At 43.8% G+C, this 18,528-nt stretch overlaps 2 protein-coding genes across 7 annotated transcripts in view; both read left to right on the forward strand.

Moving 5' to 3' along the window:
* The window catches only part of ercc4 (excision repair cross-complementation group 4), a 35,785-nt gene extending 30,620 nt beyond the window's left edge, over nt 1–5,165 (forward strand). For both annotated transcript variants that reach the window (XM_086140706.1, XM_086140704.1), the window contains exons 9-12: nt 897–1,470; nt 1,606–1,698; nt 1,811–1,923; nt 2,712–5,165. In XM_086140706.1, coding sequence (XP_085996832.1) covers nt 897–1,470; nt 1,606–1,698; nt 1,811–1,923; nt 2,712–3,454 — 1,523 coding nt within the window. In that variant the 3' untranslated portion in view covers nt 3,455–5,165. The remainder of the gene's footprint in view (nt 1–896; nt 1,471–1,605; nt 1,699–1,810; nt 1,924–2,711) is intronic.
* Nucleotides 5,166–5,333: 168 nt separating this feature from the next.
* mrtfba (myocardin related transcription factor Ba) overlaps nt 5,334–18,528 on the forward strand; it is a 29,814-nt gene continuing 16,619 nt past the window's right edge. For 4 of the 5 annotated variants that reach the window (XR_015104306.1, XM_086140707.1, XM_086140709.1 and 1 more), the window contains exons 1-2: nt 5,335–5,496; nt 15,838–16,090. Coding sequence is in view for 4 of the 5 variants with exons in the window: in XM_086140707.1 (XP_085996833.1) it covers nt 15,928–16,090 (163 nt within the window). In the remaining variant the exon portion in view is untranslated. Of the gene's footprint in view, nt 5,497–15,837; nt 16,091–18,528 lie in introns of all 5 variants that reach the window. The other variant, XM_086140710.1, reaches the window with a different exon arrangement.

Here is an 18,528-nt window from a genome sequence, read left to right on the forward strand (position 1 = left end):
TACATCATACACATGTGCCTCTTCTATACACACACACACACACACACAGTGCAACAAAAGAGAAAGTAATGGGTTTCTCCTAGAGGGGAAATGTTGGGAACTCCCAGACTAACATGTAGAATCTGTTGTTAAAAGATTCAGACTTGTAAGAAACATGCAGATGCTGTGAAATTTTCCCCTTTTCTCGGAAAATAGAAATGTATCATCACAGAATCATTCGACGTGGTGCCAAATCTTAGTTTGTCAAAAAATCTCCTTGGATGTGGGAAAAACATTTGACTGATACATGAATCAGATGAAATTCAATAACAACATCATCAATTACACATAATAACTGATGGATGGATGGAAAAATTTCATTTTGTTAAGGGATTGCCATCGTAGGGGCATTCCTTGTTCATTTTTGTAATTATTGCCATTTATTGAGCTGTTTTTGGTGGTTTTTTTTAGGAGATGTCTTGTTAATTTTAACCTTTTTTCCTATTTTTTAGCTTTTAAACCTCTCTGACAATTTAATGCTGAATTGAGAGGTTATTAACTAAGGGTTTTACTCAGAACTCCTTGTAATTTTGCGGAGTTAACTTGCTGAAATAAGCACTTTGTAGGTTTTTTTTTTTTCTTTTTTAAGACTTAATTTGCAAAAACAGATTTTTTTAAAGCGGAAAACCTCAGCATCCAGACTGAAGGTGTTGATCACAAATATCTTGTTTAATAATCCCACAATGACAAATCAGTGTTAAAGGTTAATCGGTAAATTAAGGCTACGTTGCACTGCGTACAGTTGTGAACGACAACTTGTGCCTGATTTACCCGTTCACTACATGTATCCAAGTTCGTGTAACTGGAGGACATGTTGACTGGGTTGTGGGGTTGCCTGACTGTCACATTCCCATCAGGTCGTGTTCTGATCTGCGCCAGCGACGACAGGACCTGCGCGCAGCTGCAACAGTACATACGACACGGCTCCGAGTGGCTGCTGAACAGACTCTACACCCGCACCATCGCCAAGCGGGAGACCGCCGCGGCCTCCGCCTTCGACGTGGACCCGCCAAAGGAGGGCAAGGGATGCACCAAAAAAGGCTCCAGAGGAAAGGAGCCCGCGCAGAAGAAACAGTCCGCAAAAAGCAAAAGCAGACCGTCTCTCACCCTCACCCAAATGGTAGGGAAAGGAAAGGCGGGGGAAGACGGGGCAACGGGCAGCAGCGGAGACGAGGGGGAGCTGAAAGCAGACGAGGAGGAAGAGGACGAAGAAGAACCGCCAGAGCTGGATCTATCATCCGATGCTTACTATGCCATCCTCAAGGAGCCCCTCACTGTCATCCACCCGCTGAAGGGGTGCACGGACCCCCACAGCTTAACGCGTGTACTGCATGAAGTGGAGCCCAGCTTCGTAGTGCTTTATGATGCTGAACTCAGTTTTGTGCGCCAGCTGGAGATCTACAAAGCTTGCCGGCCGGGAAAGCCCTTGAGGTGTGTGCGTGTGTGTGTGTGTGTGTGTGTTTGGGGGGGTATCGAGTTGCGGTGTCGGATCATTTCTGACAGTTTCGACGCCGTGGTCCATTAACCCCGCTCATGATCTCATTTGCATTCTGTTTTCCCTCCCAGGGTGTATTTCCTCATCTACGGAGGCTCCACAGAGGAACAGAAGTACCTGACGGCGCTGTCGAAGGAGAAGAAAGCCTTCGAACACCTAATTAGGTCGGAGCCATCACCCAAACCTCAAATCGGTTTATTGAGGCCGTTCCGATCTATCACATGTCACGGAATTTTTCAAATTTTTCAAATTTTCCTTGTTCATGTGGCTCTATAGGGAAAAGGCTACCATGGTCATCCCAGAGGAGAGGGAGGGCCGCGAAGATACGAATCTAGACCTGGCTAGGAATCTGGACCCTGCGAACGCCACCACTAACACTCGCAAGGCAGGCAAGTCTGATGAGTTTCATTTCTTAATAGTTCTTTAAGCGACGTGCAAAAGTAAAAACAGTCAGTGTAAACTAACCAGGTGAGACGTCCCCTTCCAAACAACTGGAGCCAGTGATAGCCTTGACATAGATGTAATAGCGTAACAACCAAAATAATAAAAGGGTCTCCATACTGCTGCTGTGCCCATTGTCCCCTTGCACATCATCAGACGTATTAACTGGACGCGAGTAAATGTGATAATATCAAGGAAGTCTCAAAAATACGGTGCAAGTGGCTCCCACTGTATTTTAGCATCCTCTATCTAGCAAGGTTAGCATCCTCTATTTTGTAACTGTGGAAATATACTCTTCAGATTGAGTTATCCTATTTTATTTTTCTCTTGCAATTTAGCAGAATTCCCTAATCTCTCAATGCAACAACAGTATAATGAAAATGGATGACTATCTGAACACAAAGACCAGCTTGGCAAAGTTTTATACGAATTTGTTTTTGTTATAAACGCAACCATTTGAGTCACTTTACTTCAGAAATCACAGCTCTTGGACATAAAGCCGTGGAAACTCAGCTTCAGTCAGCATGAGTCGCATGTTAACCAGCACGACTTATTTTGATTGGGATCTGAGTCACTGCTGCAGGGGATGTCTGTGCTCAGGCCAAACAAAACCACACTATTGTCGGAGCGGGCTTCTGTACTCTCAAGCTGTGAAAAGGGGCCCTAGTGTAATAGCTTGAAAATTGGTCTTTTGCGGGAAAAAAGAGTGTTCTTGAAGAGCTTTGTGTTCCACCAGGGGGGCAGGATCAGCCGAAGGAGCCGTCGCGAGTCATTGTGGACATGCGTGAGTTCCGCAGTGAACTCCCGTCCCTGCTGCACCGCCGGGGCCTGGACATAGACCCGATCACCTTAGAAGTCGGCGACTACATCCTGACCCCCGACGTGTGCGTGGAGCGCAAGAGCGTCAGCGATCTCATTGGCTCGTTGCAGAGCGGCCGCCTGTACACCCAGTGCCTCTCCATGACTCGATATTACAAGAAACCGGTGCTCCTCATCGAGTTTGACCCAGCCAAGCCGTTTTCGTTGACAGCCCGCTCCGATTTTCGGCATGAAATCTCATCAAATGACATATCGTCAAAACTGACCTTGCTCACCCTGCATTTTCCCCGCCTACGCATCCTCTGGTGCCCGTCGCCACACGCCACCGCTGAGCTCTTCCTGGACCTGAAGAAGGGTCAGTCAGAACCCGACGCAGCCACAGCTCAGGCCGTCACAGCAGAGTCAGACACCGTGGCCGAATCGGCGGACCTCTACAACCCGGGACCCTACGACTTCCTCATGAAAATGCCCGGGATCAATACGAAAAACTACAGAGCCATCGTGAGAAACGCAGAGAGTCTGGCAGATCTGGTCACATTCAGCCAGGGAAAGCTTGCAGAAATACTGGGGAGCACAAACAATGCTAAACAGCTTTATGACTTCCTGCATAATGTGGCTGATGTCCCAGCTCCGGCGCAAAAGAGCAAACCATCATTTTAGGAACTTTTAATCTTTTTTTTTTTTGTTTGTTTTTTATGAACATGAAATGAATTAAATGTGTTTGGTGCAGATTTTGCTCCAACTCACTAGGAAAGTGACACAAAACCCAAAATGTTAATTATATTTATGTGTAAAATAAATTATCAATGTCCTGATTTGTGAATGAGTGTAATTGCTATTTTTTAAGATTTAATACGAATGCAGGTACACAAATGATTTTTTTCAGTGTTTCTGTGTTCTGTAAAGCTGCCCAAAACAAATTTATAGCCAACAAAGGTTTTCTTGGAATTAATTCTACAATGTTAACTGTGTTCGTCTGTGTTACAAACAGCTGCTCGTGTTTTCGGGTCTGTTTTAAATCTTCCAGGATTATCCCCTTTTTGAAGGGGAGGGCAGCTGTAACATTATCTGTTTACTGTCATCGACAAGCGCAATTTTAGGCATAAACTCCTCATTTTAAACCACTGATGTGACTAGAATTGAAATTAAATATCAACCTCTGAACTCTGAGAATTAAGTTGAAAAAAAAATCAAACAGTTTTATTGTGACTTTTCTGAAAGGACAAAAATTGTTTTTTTTTTTTCTTTCCAAGGATGAAGATAATGGCAGTCTGTTACCAAGGGATATTTTGCTTGTTTATCTAGAAAAACACAATAAATTTACATATATATACAGTTGTGTTCAAAATAATAGCAGTGTTGTTAAAAATGTGGGCAAAGCTCAATCCTTCTAGTATTTTTATTTCTATTCACTGGGAACACTGCACATTGTATTTTACATGAAAGCATCAAGAAAAAATCAGCAATATTTGAATTAGTTTACAGGTCTAATAATGGGACTTTGGTTCCAGACCAACAAAATCAAGGTTATGGAGTGGCCAGCCCAATCCCTGGACCTTAATCCAATAGAGAACTTGTGGTGTGACATCAAAAATGCTGTTTCTGAGGCAAAACCAAGAAATGCAGAGGTATTGTGGAAAGTTGTCAAATCATCCTGGGATGGAATACCTGTTTCGAGGTATCAGAAGTTGGTTGACTCCATGCAACACAGATGTGAATCAAAAACAGTGGGTATGCAACTAAATATTGGTATTGTGAATCACAGGAATGCGAAAGCTTAATGTTGTTTCAGTTCATTGAGTAAATATTTGAGTTTGTTAGGAAAAAATCAGACACTGCTATTTTTTTGAACAGCCTACAACCACTTTTTCTTCATTTTCTGTAAATTTATTCAAATATTGCTACTTTTTTCTTGATGCTTTCATGTAAAATATAATGTGCAGTGTTCCAAGTGAATGGAAATAAAAATATGAGAAGGATTTTTAGCTTTACCCACATTTATAACAACACTGCTATTATTTTGAACACAACTGTAGGTGTGTGTGTTTGTAAAATATCACAGAGTCGTTTATACAAAGAATCTTAACAGTCTGTTGTGGCATGATTATTTTGTTAATCATCAACATATGTATTATTGGATGGGACTGAACAGATGTCATTTATTAACACTCCTGCTGCTGTCATCATAATTCTGTTGCCAATTATCTGCTTAACTGTGACACACAAGACAATAACAAGTTTCCCCCCCAAGAGGAAAGTTAATGGAGAAGGTTTCCACGGAGGCTGACTGATCCCAGGAACCCCCGGATCCTGGGATCATCATCCGCATGTGACTCCCCGGGACTGAGCTGTTTCCAGAGGGTGACTTGTTGTGAAGCCAAAGATGTTGTCATGGTGCTTGTTGTTTCAATACTGCTGAGCTGAGAGAACTGCGATCCCTGCCCTCCTTGTCCTCTTCCTCCTCCTCCTCCTCCTCCAAACCCTTCCTGTCCAACGGCGTCATTACGTCACTGCATCCGAACCGAGACCAGTCGCAGCCATTTTACTCCACGAAATAAACTTCAATCCGACCGCCGGAGGCGGGGGGGTGGAGAAAGAAATCACGGGAGATCGTTACACCGTCAACCCCCGTGGATGTATCACCGTGAACCGGAGCTCGGAAGTCACCCCCCCCCGCTCCGCCGTTTTTGCCCCGCAATCCGGTAAGACCCCGGCGGCGCCGCCGTGTTGTTTTTAGCATGTTAGCTTGTGTTAGCCGAAGCGAGCTAACTAGCGAAAATGTGAAGAGGTTGTTCGGGGGAAGGGTGCGTTTGATGCGCCGGCGGAGAGCAGTAGACCGGGTTCGGAGAGACGACACGGTTAGACACCGATAAAACGGGTCCGGGTGTATTATTTTGAATTCATAATTCTAGCGACGACAAGCCTGGATGTCGTTCTCCGTTATTTTTCTCACAGCCTGCAACTCACTCACCTGTCAGATTTCAAGTGTAGTCGTCGCTAGCTTACCCCCCACACCCACTGGCCTTTTCCAGTCTACCCGCTTCAGATAGCCATGTCATCCGCCAACACCTCCTCGAGCAAATATGCTTTTAGTTGTGATTCCACTCTCGTTGTGATTCCACGGTAGGATGATTTTTTTTTAACTCTCCGGAGATGTTTTCATTGTTTAATCCCAACTTGGGGGGTCGTTGTCGAATGCATGGGCTAATGGTGAGTCGTGTGTGTGTTAATCCTACTTTGCGTACAACCACCCCGTCCCACTCTATGTCTGCTCTCACACACATGATTATTTTATTGGCTCCCGATCGATTGATGTGGCGAAAAGTGGGGTGTAGTGTCGCTGCAGCAAAACCCGAAAAGGAGGGGGGGGGGGGGGGGGCTGCGACTTCGCCGCATCGGATGGCTGGCAGGACCCGGGCTGCGTGGAGGGCGGCCTGAGCCGGCGAGGTGCGAATCCAGGGGGTGCAAAACGGTTTGAATCGGTAGAATAATCGTGAAAAAGTCTGTTGACTTTGTCCTGTTCTTATCCCAGCCGTGCAAGAAAAGCCTGCCCCGAGTGTGTCTTCGACCAGGTTCTCCATTGGGGTGAATTAAATGCCAGGGCAGCTTGCGTTCTGCACCTTGTTCCATGTGAAACTGTGTGTGTGAGAGGGTGTGTGTTTGTGTTCCTTGAACTTGTATGAGAAGCCAAGAGTTTAAACAGTCGTGCAAAAATCTGCACCCAAGCCATGCCACCCTGGGCAGTTTATCCAGATGATGTCATTTTCACTGAAACTACTGAGCAGAACAAGGCTGCATAACTCTGCACTGCACAGCAGCAGCAGCTCTTGTCTTTGAGCCAGTGTAGCTGCTGAGATCCCTCCTTTTGTCTCTCTCTCTCCTTCAAATATCTTACCAGGGCTCTCACTATCTGCTAAAGATCGGGTTGTTGTTTTTCCTCTAGCCAATTTTTATTGTGTGTGCAGAGCACACAAAGGCAGACAGGAAGGAAACAACACCATGTGCATCTGTGGGAAAAAGTGCGGAGGCCTTGTTTCTGGAGAATGAGTCGCATTGATGTCACCATTTTGGTCTTATCTCGGGATAAAAGCAGACATTTTTGTTGGACGAGACACTCGGGGCTATTTAGAGCCCCGAAACAGAAGACTCGCACTGCAGTTTTCCAGTGTCTGCGGGTGTGTGCGGAGGAACTGTGTATAGCCTGTTGTGTTTGTGCAGCATTGACTTTCATGGTCAAATATTATGGTAATGTTATTTCCAGCTTCGTTTGAGATTTTATTGTGTTTGTTTTTCAACTCGGACTCGCAGTCACCCCGGTCAGAGGGTATTCTGCTCTGGAATACACTTAACGTGTCACTTGGAGCTGATGGATACACTTCAGTGCTGCACAACTCGTTCAGTATGCTGTGTGTTTGTGCCTTTTCCACAAGAGCCTTCCTTGGTCAAAGTGTCCATTATGTCCATTTACAGAAACCAGATCAACTGGAGTATTTGAGGTCTTAGGAGCTCTTCTGCAGCGGTTGTGGTTATCACACATTGTATGCTGTCAGTTGCATGAATATGTGTGTGTGTGTGTGTACAGTATGTGCTTTTATCACTGGAGGCCTCCACAGCCAGAACTATTTCTAGTAAAGTTGACCTTTGTTCGCTTCTCATCAGCACAGAGTTTATGAACTATTACTTCTCTATGCTTCGTGTACTTTTGTGCCGGTATCTCTCCTCCCGTGGCCACTATCGCTGGCTGTGTTTTAACTGACCACAGGATATTCATCTGTTCTTGATATAAAATGAGGTTTTGTTTTCAGTCAACGATCGTCAGCAACATGTTTGCTGTGGAACATCACAAAGCACTTTACCTGCTCTGCATGTCTTTAGCGCTTTTACAAGGCCTCGGGGACAGAAGTACAGCAGTTATGTTGCCTAAGACTCCTGGGAGTGTCGGCGTCCCATCGGCGCATATTTTTAGCTCCTCGGGTGAGAGTGTGGAGCTCCGAGGATGGCTTTGGCAGTCTTTAGAGCAAAAGCAGCGATGGTGGGAATCTTCACTGACCCTGTGGCCTCCAGACTGCCTGTTGGCAATTCAAGCGAATCCGGTTAAACATTAAAGAGTTTCGATTCCAACCCTGGCACACGTTTTAAGCGGCTTGTCTGTCAGTGAAAGTTCTGCAACATGTGTCCACCTGTAACCGTCATGGCCCACCTGCAGCATCGGGTGTGTAAGACTCTACTAGGGTTGTGAGAGTTTAAGAAGAGCTTACAGTATGTTAGTTACTAATGTCACTTGGTCTCAGGAACCTCCTCACTTCATGCCAAAGGGCATATCAGCCCACACACACACACACACACACACACAGACACACAGAGCCACAGTCCTGAGATAACAACTCTCATTTGGGATAGGTGTGAAAGTAAGGCCAGTCCCATGCAAGGTCAGAGCTCCTCACAGTCTTCACCATTCTGTTCTGTTCTGTACAGTAAACACATCTGTGTCGTTTTGCATCTGTTTCTTTTTTATCGGTAGCGGTCACGTTTCATTCACTGCCAACACACTTTTACCCCTTTCACCCCCCTCCTTTTCTTTTCCTCCGCAATCCTCATTCCGATGCCTTGTCATCCTTTCTGTTAGTGAAGTGTTACTGGAAGAAAAAAACAAAACAAGGGTTGCTTCTATCAAGATGCATCCTTAGTGATAAAAAAGTCCGGACTCCCAGGGAGAGCCGAGATCCAGTCACTGATCAAGCTATTTCTTAGTAAATCTATAACCAGCGTGAAAGGAAGCGTGACTATATTTGAGGATCCCGTAAGCTGGTAACGTTACAGGCAGAATGAAAACCAATTAAAAGATTTCTGGTTTTCATTCTTTCCTTCTTCTTTCTTTTTCCTAATTCTCTGAAAGAAATTGTGGGGCAAAAATTCGGAATGAGGTCACATTCAAAAGGTTCAGGTACGTTTTGAAAATAAATTCCATTTCGATTTTATGTAATTTTCAGGTCATTTTTATAAGACCCTTTTTTTTCAACCTTTTTTGAAGTTATTTCTTCAAAATTACTTTTGTGTTTTCCGAGTTAATTCAAATTCTGAAGTTTTTCCATCTTAGAGCAGACCAGAGAATAAATCTAGTGATTAGGGGTTGTGATCAGATTTTCTGCTTCTCTATGCATATTGTCATATTTTTGAATCCCCACATCATGCAGCCTCAGTGCATTCTTGCACCTAGAAAGCACTGCCTATTTACTTTTCTCCATGTAGTTACAGTAATCATAAAAAAATCACCAACATTCGTGGTTATATTACAACATCACCATGACTACTGTTAAAATATAATACATCCCCTCAAAACTGGATATCCTAAACTAGAATTTTAAGGTCAAGAATTTTGTCGGATTTTCGTTATTTCATAAATTCAATTTATAAACCCATGTTCTGTTTATAATTAACACATTGTCTCAAGTGAATATGCCAGTTTAAAAAAAAGCAACAACAAAACAGTCTGGTCCTCACAAACCGAGATAATGCAGCTGTTTATATGGGTACTGAACATGCAGGTTATGGTATTACTCAGGTTCTTTCCGTGATTCTTCTTCGGGTCAGGAACTCCGGCGGTCACCTGAGACTCTGTAGTAATTTAGTTTGGACTCACTTTGATCGGGACGCATTAGGTTTGGCCCCCCTAAGTGTTCCTGTTACTAAGTTATTCTATCTTTGAATGCTGCGCTCAATTTGGAAGTTGCGTGCAACATGTTCCCAAAGAAAGACGACTATTTGCTTCCTCCGTGCACAGTGTGTTGATGTTTGACAGTGTGAATAATGTGATGTAATAAATACCAAACGTGCCCGGAGAGAGAATGATGCAGCACTGGCAGGATAATCCAGCACAGCTCTGAACTGGTCAAACTAGAAAAAAAAAAAAGAGTCCGGAAAATGTTTTGAATTTTTTTTTTTAATGAATAACCGTAAATAATCATTTGTTTTTGACCACCTCGGATGCAAGAGAAGTGTGTCCGTGTTTGTATTTTTTTTTTTTTTTACTTATTTTTTATTTATTTATTCAGCGTGTGTTTTACCCTTTGATGAAACACATGGTACTTGTTGCCATTAAAAGAACAGTCCCGGGCAGAACGACACGCAGCACCTGCCATCTGGATCCACTCTGAGTCCCGACAGGCCAGCGCCGATGTTTATCCCGCAGCGCCCTGTCGGCCGTGACAGTTATTTGTTCCTTCCTCCCTCGTCCACTGCCCCCGTTCTCACTTACATGTGCAACCCCACCACCCTCCTTTTCACTTCGCCCTTTTCTGTTGCCCCCCTGTGTATGTAGAGCCAATTTCAACCCATCCACTGAACGCTAATTTTACACCACTATTCTTTTTTTAATTTATTTTTGGGGAATGGGGGAAAAATGATCACGACGATCAGAAGCCCCTTCTTTCCTCGTCAATTATTAATTTCGCATGTTGTCCGCAAGGCTTGGAAAATCACCAGTTGGATACACGCCACCAACAACGTTCCTATTCTACAAAGTAATTCAAATGTGTGTTTAAAAATGTATCAGATCAATAAGTCTGACACACCACCAACAATTTCGAATTCCTCGCTGACAGCTCGTATTTTTTTGGTAAAAATATAGTAAGAGTGATTCTTTTTTTTTCATCACTGATGGATCATCAAGCAGGGACTCATGATTATTGCGTACTTTTTCCAAAATGGGAGAGTGTACTGTTAAACATTACTAATACACGCATAACCTCAACATGAGATTCACCCAAAGTGCATAATGAATCCATGGTATGGAGAGTGTTGCATAATCAACTAGTAAACGCATTTCATGTTATATTACAGCATACGGTCGCCAGGAAGAAAGTTTTATAGTCATACTTTTCTGGATGCTGTTTCGAAATAAATCGTGGCTACGTCAACTCATCAGAATGGCAAATATTTCGGAACATTTCACCATGCCCCGGGGTTAGCGTGGTTTCAATCCGTCTGTGCGGATTCACGTCACAGAATTCCTGCTCAGATGTTTAGCGATGTCCCAGGAAAGCAGAAATAGCACCGTTAATAATTTATATCTCAACCGGTCAAAGTTCTTTTTTTCGTGTTCGAACAGTTCCTTACGATCTTCCCCAATATATTTTGGGTTCGTTTTGACTCGACTTGGCCCCGGTGACACCTGCTGCCACGTCTCTCGATTGACTACCGGTTGCGCTACTTTTACTTTATAGGGAGGAAGAGAGTTTGAGTTTCAGTGTTATTGTTTAGAAAACATACACCCATAGAGCAAGTCTTATCAGTCTGTTTCTCCAATGTCGTCTTTTTTGCATCTGTGTGTTGAGGGGAGCCACATCAGACCCAGAGACTCCCACAGACTAGACAGGGTTATCAGGAGAGCCGGCTCTGTAATTGGTCCCAGGATGGAGAACTTTGAAACCGTGGTGGAAAGGAGGACGCTTAAGAAACTGTCGTCCATCATGGACAACCCTGAAAACACCCCCTCCACCTCACATCGGATAGACATGAAAGCAGTTTCTCCAGTAGACTGTAACAAAGACCCTGGAAATCTTTCCAACCTCATGCCGTAACCCTATACAATAACTCACTCTAATCAATTACTGCATTACCTCACATTTCCACTTTGCTCATTATTTATTCCTGTATATTGGTAAGTATGGAGAGATTTTTTTTTTTTTTTTTTTTTAGATAATACTCAATACTTTTACACTTCAGAGATTATTTATTTTACTTCTTTTTTATGTGTATTTTTAGCTTGTAGCTGTCTCGTCCTTGTATGTCTTGCTGCTGCTTCGAAACTATTTCCCAAGCACGGGATCATTAAATTACATCTCATCTCAAACTGGAAAAAAACAGTGGAGTATCAAAGACAGGGTAGAGCCATCGATGTCTGTAATTTTCTCCGTGGTCTTTTCACTGTTTTCATCGTTGCGTGCATGATAAACCTGTGCTGTCTGAATGTGTATGTTTGTCTGTTTAAACGCAGGCCATCAGGAGGGCCAGATGGTCCTTTAGTTTGGCCCCAGGGCCGTTACGTTTGCACGTCTAAAAGAATGTGGCCACATGTGGTCCAGACCAGCTCTGCATGAGGTCTAACTGACTGGATCATCCTCTAATGTGTCATATCAGGGCGGGGCAACACAACCTAATGTTCGACTTATCCAATATTTTAACCTTGATTTGGCACATACCTTTTCCCCACAGTGTTTTTGTTTGATTTCTGTGTGCTCTGTCACTCTGACTGAACCCAGACAGCGTTCCTTTCTCCACAAGGTACATGCTACTCACGTCAAGGACTGTGCATCCATTTAGTTGTTTGGCCAGTTTTGATTCAAGCTTTGAGAAAGCAGTCAAATGGTAGTTGAATGCTCAAGGATCCTGGTGTTGTTCTACTAATTAGCCAATAAATGTTTTTAAAATTGGCTATGTGCAATTTAATTGACAGGTGTTACGAAAGGCCCTCGTTGGGTCACAGTTCGATTTATTTAACGTCTATCAAAGAAGTTTCACGTGTGGAAAAATACAGCTGTTTTTTCCGGTCATTATGTGGGGAATCCCAGATTATAGATCTCTTTGCTGTGGAAAATGCACTTCCAGAGTGAATCACGTTGCATCTCAGAAGAAGAGTTTTTTTTTTTTTTTCCCTTGCCCAAATTACTGCTGAGGCGTCAGAGAACCATAGCCAATTCTCCCCCCTCCCTGTTATCAGGCCATGCAAATGAATACTGGAAAGAAAAAAAAAAGCGTATAGTTTTACACAGTCAACATGATACTGAGGCAAGATGGGAACATTCAGTTTATAAAAACCAAAAGGAAACAAGACCAGTAAATTGATCTATGGATCTCCTTCAAATCGTGCTATCTACTTTGTAGCCTAAGTATATCTGCAGGAGTCTTGAAAGCTTTTGTGTGCGCGCTGATGATCGATGGGTTCTTTGAGAGTCTCTCCCTGCAGACCGCGAGGAGATGGGGCTCTTCATTAATAAGTGTCAGGGGATTTTCTTTTTTTCATTTTTATTTATGCTCCCATCGTCTTATGGAAGCCTATGAACACTTTCAGATCCCGACGCTGCCTCGCGTGCACATTAGTTTCATTCATGCACCCTCAAGTGCTGCTCGTCACCCATTTTATTTTCTCCCTATCTTCAAACGCCCATTCACCTGACACCGGCGTCTGAGTCCAGAAGTAGCTGCCGGCTGTGCATCGTTTTAATTCTACTCATTCTTAATGGACTTTGAAATTGCGAGCGCAGAAAGGAATGGCTGTCCAGTTTCAAATATGACACTTTACGGTTCAATAGCAGTACTTTTACAAATTTATCACCAACTCATCCTCTTTTCCACTGCCACCTCTACCCCCCCGTAAACGTTGCAGACTTTATATTTATTACTTTAGTAGAGGCTTACATATATTATGGATAGAACACATCTGTTTTGAGTGTTTCAAACATAAATACTGAAATCACATCTGACTAGCTTTGAAGTGATGGAGAGCAGGGTGCACCGTTTCACACATTTTTAAGAGCTAAAGCAGGTCAGTGACTAACCGCGGCATTACTGGATATAGGTATTGAAGTTCTGTCACAAAAAGCCACGGAGGCCAAACCACCAAGATCTGAATTACGGCCGAAACTTGGTGTTTTAGCAGCATGTAATCATCATTAAGGGGCCAGAAAGTGGGTCTGAAGCCAAGTTTGAAAGCTTTGCGCTGATGGCCAGATTCAGCATGCACCCCCTCACAAAGCCCAAATTTCCCACATATCTACCATTATTTCCATTAGCTTTCTGTCTCCATAAATATGATAAAATATCTCTATGGTAGTTTCATTATAGCTTTCCATTCCTGTCTTTATACACAGCACTACAATCGGAATCAGAAATTTGACCCCGAGGGGCAATTGAGGGGCACATAGGGTAGCAGCGTCAGAGCTGTGATGTAAAAAAGAAAAAGAAAAAAGAATTTTATATATAAAAGTTCCTTTGTAGAAAAATCTATATAGACTGCAAAATTCAACTTTACTGCAAAGGTTAATCATAGTTTATATTGTGGAATTACATGTGAAGCATTATAACTGATTCTGGTGGCACAAGGGTTAGCCCTCCCACCTCACAGCAAGAAGGTCTCAGGTTGGATTCCAACAGGGGTTCTCCATGGAGTCTCCATGTTCTCCACTGTGTCTGAGTGGATTCCCTCCGGGTTCTCCGGTTTCCTCTAGCAGTCCAAAAACACGCAGGGGGTTCATTGGAGACCAGGTGATGTAAATAGTTGTATGTCTCCATATGTGGGCCTGCGACGGAGTGGCGACGTTCAGGATGAACCCCACCTCTCGGCCAATTAAAAGCTGGGATAGGCTCCAGCACCCCTGCGGCCCTCATTGTATAGTATTGTATTGTTTAAGCTATATAGATGATGAACGAATGAATTAACAAAAAATCTATATTTTACATTTTATCCCTCTCCAGGCAGATGTTGCAGATTTGCGACAGCTAAATGCTACTTAGCTAATTACGCCACAACTTAATTTGAGCCTGAGAGGGTTAAACAGAGAAGTATAACCTGATGGCATGTGTACTATATCCCAACGAATTAATGTGTTTTTTGTTTGTTTTTTTCACTAATTTAATTCATGTAATCGAGTAACGCTGTGTCTTAATTTTCAATTGGAAATCAACAATGCGTTTTGGATCACATCAGAAATAAAAGACAAGGTCAGGAAAGAAAAGGGTGACATGTGAGTCCAGCGGTGAAGAACACAAATCAGAGGGTAATGTTTTGGGCAATTTACTTTTTCTTTTAATGATAGCAGATGCACACATACGCATGGCCTTTGAGACCTTTGAATTGGTGAAGGATTATAGCAGATCCCCTAATAATTCTATACAGTATGGTTTTATGTGTACCATAACAGGAGGGCAGTATCTTCTTTCAAAGAAACCAATATGCTCAAAAAGGCATTAATAGACTAAGTAAAGTGGGCATCGGCCAAGGCAAATGCTAGCCCCCCCCTCTAAAATAATGGTGTAGTCTTGGAAGGAAAACAAAGAAACAAAAACAGCCATGTAGCGGGAAAATATAACACCGTTGAACGTCTTTAAATCGAACTTCTAAAGCCGTCATGATAAGCAACAGAAATGTGTTTTACGCGTATACTTGAAAGCACGTGAGAGGGGGAGGGCTGCGTAACTGTTTGATCGCATGACGAATGTTCAAGCGGTGGGACAGCATGACATGAGTAAGCGGTGGCTGCCGGGCAGGGGGGGGGGGGGGGCTTGTTGTGCTTGGACGTCTTGCTCCGCACCAGAGTGAATGACATTTACATGTGCTTTAACCAAATGTTTGAATTTATGCCTCCGAGTCCCATCTAGTGGGTCATCTAATGCCTCTGGCACTTTCAGCCCCACGGGGGAGATATAAAGGCAGCCACGAGAAGGCGGTCAAAAGCAACATCAAGGGTGGTTAGTAAAGAGTTCTTAGGTCCCGAAAAGGATAGATGTGGGGCCGCTGGAGGGTGATAAATAGCATACATGTTCGAGCCGTGCAGGCTGTCATCTGCTGGTTAACAGACTGTTGGGAAGCCATGGATACTAAATTGTTTGTTTTGCTCCCTGAAATGTTTCCGTTCCCTCTGTTTGAAACCACCACAACGACGTCATATTCCAGATTATGAAGCCCGTCTGAACAGAGAGGACATTCATGCACACGCTGGCGTTGTTTCTCATGAGCAGCGGTTTGAAGTGATTATTCGGTATAATGGCCAACCCAGCTACTTTAATGAATAATTTGGGCTGCGACTGAGCTCTTCCAGATGGCTGAAATTAAAATGCCACCCTTAGCATTTCACCAGTCGGTTGAAATAGTCATACCAACAGAGTGATTATTATTGTGAATTACTGGTGTTTCTCGAGAGGCCACAAAATATCTCCGAGTGATGTATTTCTGCTTTGCACGTTTGCCGTTGAGCAAATTTTTTTTCACGTGTGTGTGTGTGTGTGTTTTTTTTAACCGTTCATTCTCTCGTCTTGTGTCCGCACAGGCAGCAGCCAGACGTGACCGGTGGGACAGCCAGCCGTCCACCTGTCGCTTCCCACCCCAAGCTCCCAACCCAGTTCTCACCTGAGGCAGGATGGAGACTCCGGCTTCTCAGGGGCAATTAGGAGTGGGGGGGGATTATGGGATGTCAAGTCTTCTGGTGCCCAGCCCCCAGAGCGAGGCGGTGACCCATGAAATGGAGGAGCTGTCGTTGCAGCCCACACAGAGCCTGCCTCCGCTGAACGAGCGCAAAAACGGTAAGGGCAACAAGTTCAGTTGCTTCCAGATCCAGCTGGCCCCTTCAGTGAGAGAGAATATTTTCACCTCTCCCTCCTGCAGAAGACATTGAGTGATGTAGAAGACACAGGGGATAAAATAAAATGGTTTTGTGGTGGGCCTCGATGGCTGTCGGTCTGGGAAGCATCTTTGATGCGATGCTTTGGATTTGGGGCTGTGAGTGACATAAGGTTTTTGTTTTCTTGCCTTAATGGAACTGCGGTAATTTAGCGTTGCCAGTGTTAACATCCAGTGATCCCAGTTCCACTTATACAATATACTTTGTTTCACGTATTAAAAGAAACGAAGCAAAAGAATTGAAATTGTGTCCGCGACGTACCGCAGCATGCGGTTTTCATGAAAAACACGTCGAATTTTTGACCACGCGTCAAACAATTACATGGATTGCATCGCCATCCACTGCCTGGCGTTACAAAGAAATATCCAGTCATGTAAAATGTATTCATAGAACGCCTCATTTAAATTTAGCAATACTGTCTGAGACGAGCTATTCGGCGTTCCTCAGTACAGCCGGGTGGCAACGACGGTTTTAGCTCCGTCCAGCACTGGCGTGGCAAAGCAAATGGAACAAAGGAGGGAAGCGTTATTGTTATTATGCACACGCAGAATAAAATTCTGTACCTTTTAGCTGAATCAGGATGAGATCGTAAGTAAAGGGGGCGGAGCTCTCGGCCGTCAGACTATTAAACCGTAAGCCAAACATGCCGTCAGAAGCAGCGCAAGGGTTCCATGAGGTGAAGAAGTGGAATATTTATTTCAAAGGCCAAGTCAGTCGCCTGATTTCAACCCATTAGACCACGTTCTTCTGTTACATGGACCGAACTTAAAGCGGGGAGACCGCAAACAAAAAGCAACCTAAGGTGGCTGCATTAAAGCTACGGCAAAGGACTTTAGTGGAAGAGCCACAGGTTTTAGTGATGATGGCGGGTTTTCAGACAGCAGGAAGTCGCTGACTGTAACGTGTTATTATCAAAATTTATATTTTTGTATATTTATATATATATATATATAATTTTTTTTTTTAATTTATTTTTTATTTTTTCAAATTAAAGTTCTTAACCCCTGAAAATATCAACCTACCAAAAAAAAATGGACGCGGCTTGCGCATGATATTGCTGAATCCCTTCAGTTGTTTACACATCACGATTGTTTTCCCACTAATCCATTGAGTAATTGAAATTAAGTTGCTGGTCCTAATACAGTTTTCCTTTTTTCTACATTTGGAGACTGAATTATAGACATTAATCTTTTTATATCAACTATGGCAAATAGTGAGTGTGCACCATGTATGGGTTTTAGCTGTGTACCGTCTAGAAAGGACTGCGCTGTTGGCATGCAAATGCAAGACTGTATTTTTTTTTTATGTGAAACAAGAAAAACAACCAAAAAAATCTCATGAAATGCTGGTTAAATACCTCTCTGGGGTCAAAGTCTACACTAGCTCAATGCACCGAATAAGTGCACATATTCCAAACCAATCAGCTCAAATTGGGCTATAAATGTTTTTCATGTCCGTCAGCCTCCCATAAACGCACCGCATAAAAGGAAAATATCCTCTTCGTGCTCGCCAGCCTGCACATTAGCGTTTGATTAGCCGCTCCATGTTGTTTGGCAGCTTCATGAGACCGACTCAAGCAGTGATGGATGGGGGTCGAGCCAGGCTGGGGATATTCACCATCGCCAGTTCCAAGTCGCGGCTTACTTTGTCAGTCGGTTCAGTCTGTCGCAGTGTTTATCACCGTCTTCAGAAGAACGCCGCTTGTCAGTTGCCCCGAACAGACACGGCGCACTCAGCCAGATCTGCCGCGGATAAACGTAGGATTTTGTGTTGCCGTGCACGGTGCCTGCTGGTGTCTGCAGGAGAGCGCAGTAAAACGTCTTGACAGTGGAAAAATTTCTTTGGAATGTCAACAGTAGTAGCACCCACTCATCATCTCGGCTTTTGTCATTTCCCCCTCCAGTGAGAACACACACCTCATACTTTCCACCGTGTGAGCCATCCCCACACTTTGCCGACCGCAGAGTCCCTTCTCTCGTTGGTTTTAGCAGGCAGATGTTAATCTGTCCACCGTCATCATGACAGCGTGCGTGACCACTCTGGCTGCATGGTTGCAGTGTGGCGGGAGAGCCGCGGTTCTGCTCCGTCAGCAAAGTCGAGCGTCAAGACGTACAGAGATGTTTTGCAACTGAAATTAATGCCTGTGTTACGCTCCAGTACGTGATCAGCTAAAAGTGTTACCGCCTGCTTAGAATAGAACATGACTGCAAACTTACCGGAACAGAATTAGATATAGGAATGTCCATAAAGTGCAACGAGCCGAAATGTGATTTTTAGACTTGCGTCATGCATTTTTCTCTTGACCGCGATACCTACTAGATCCCAAGCATTGCTGATTTA

The sequence above is a fragment of the Fistularia commersonii genome, chromosome 33 (genome assembly GCF_037954325.1).
Source record: "Fistularia commersonii isolate RoL2024-O1a breed Wild chromosome 33, RoL_Fcom_v1.0, whole genome shotgun sequence".
Taxonomy (NCBI): Eukaryota; Metazoa; Chordata; class Actinopteri; order Syngnathiformes; family Fistulariidae; genus Fistularia; species Fistularia commersonii.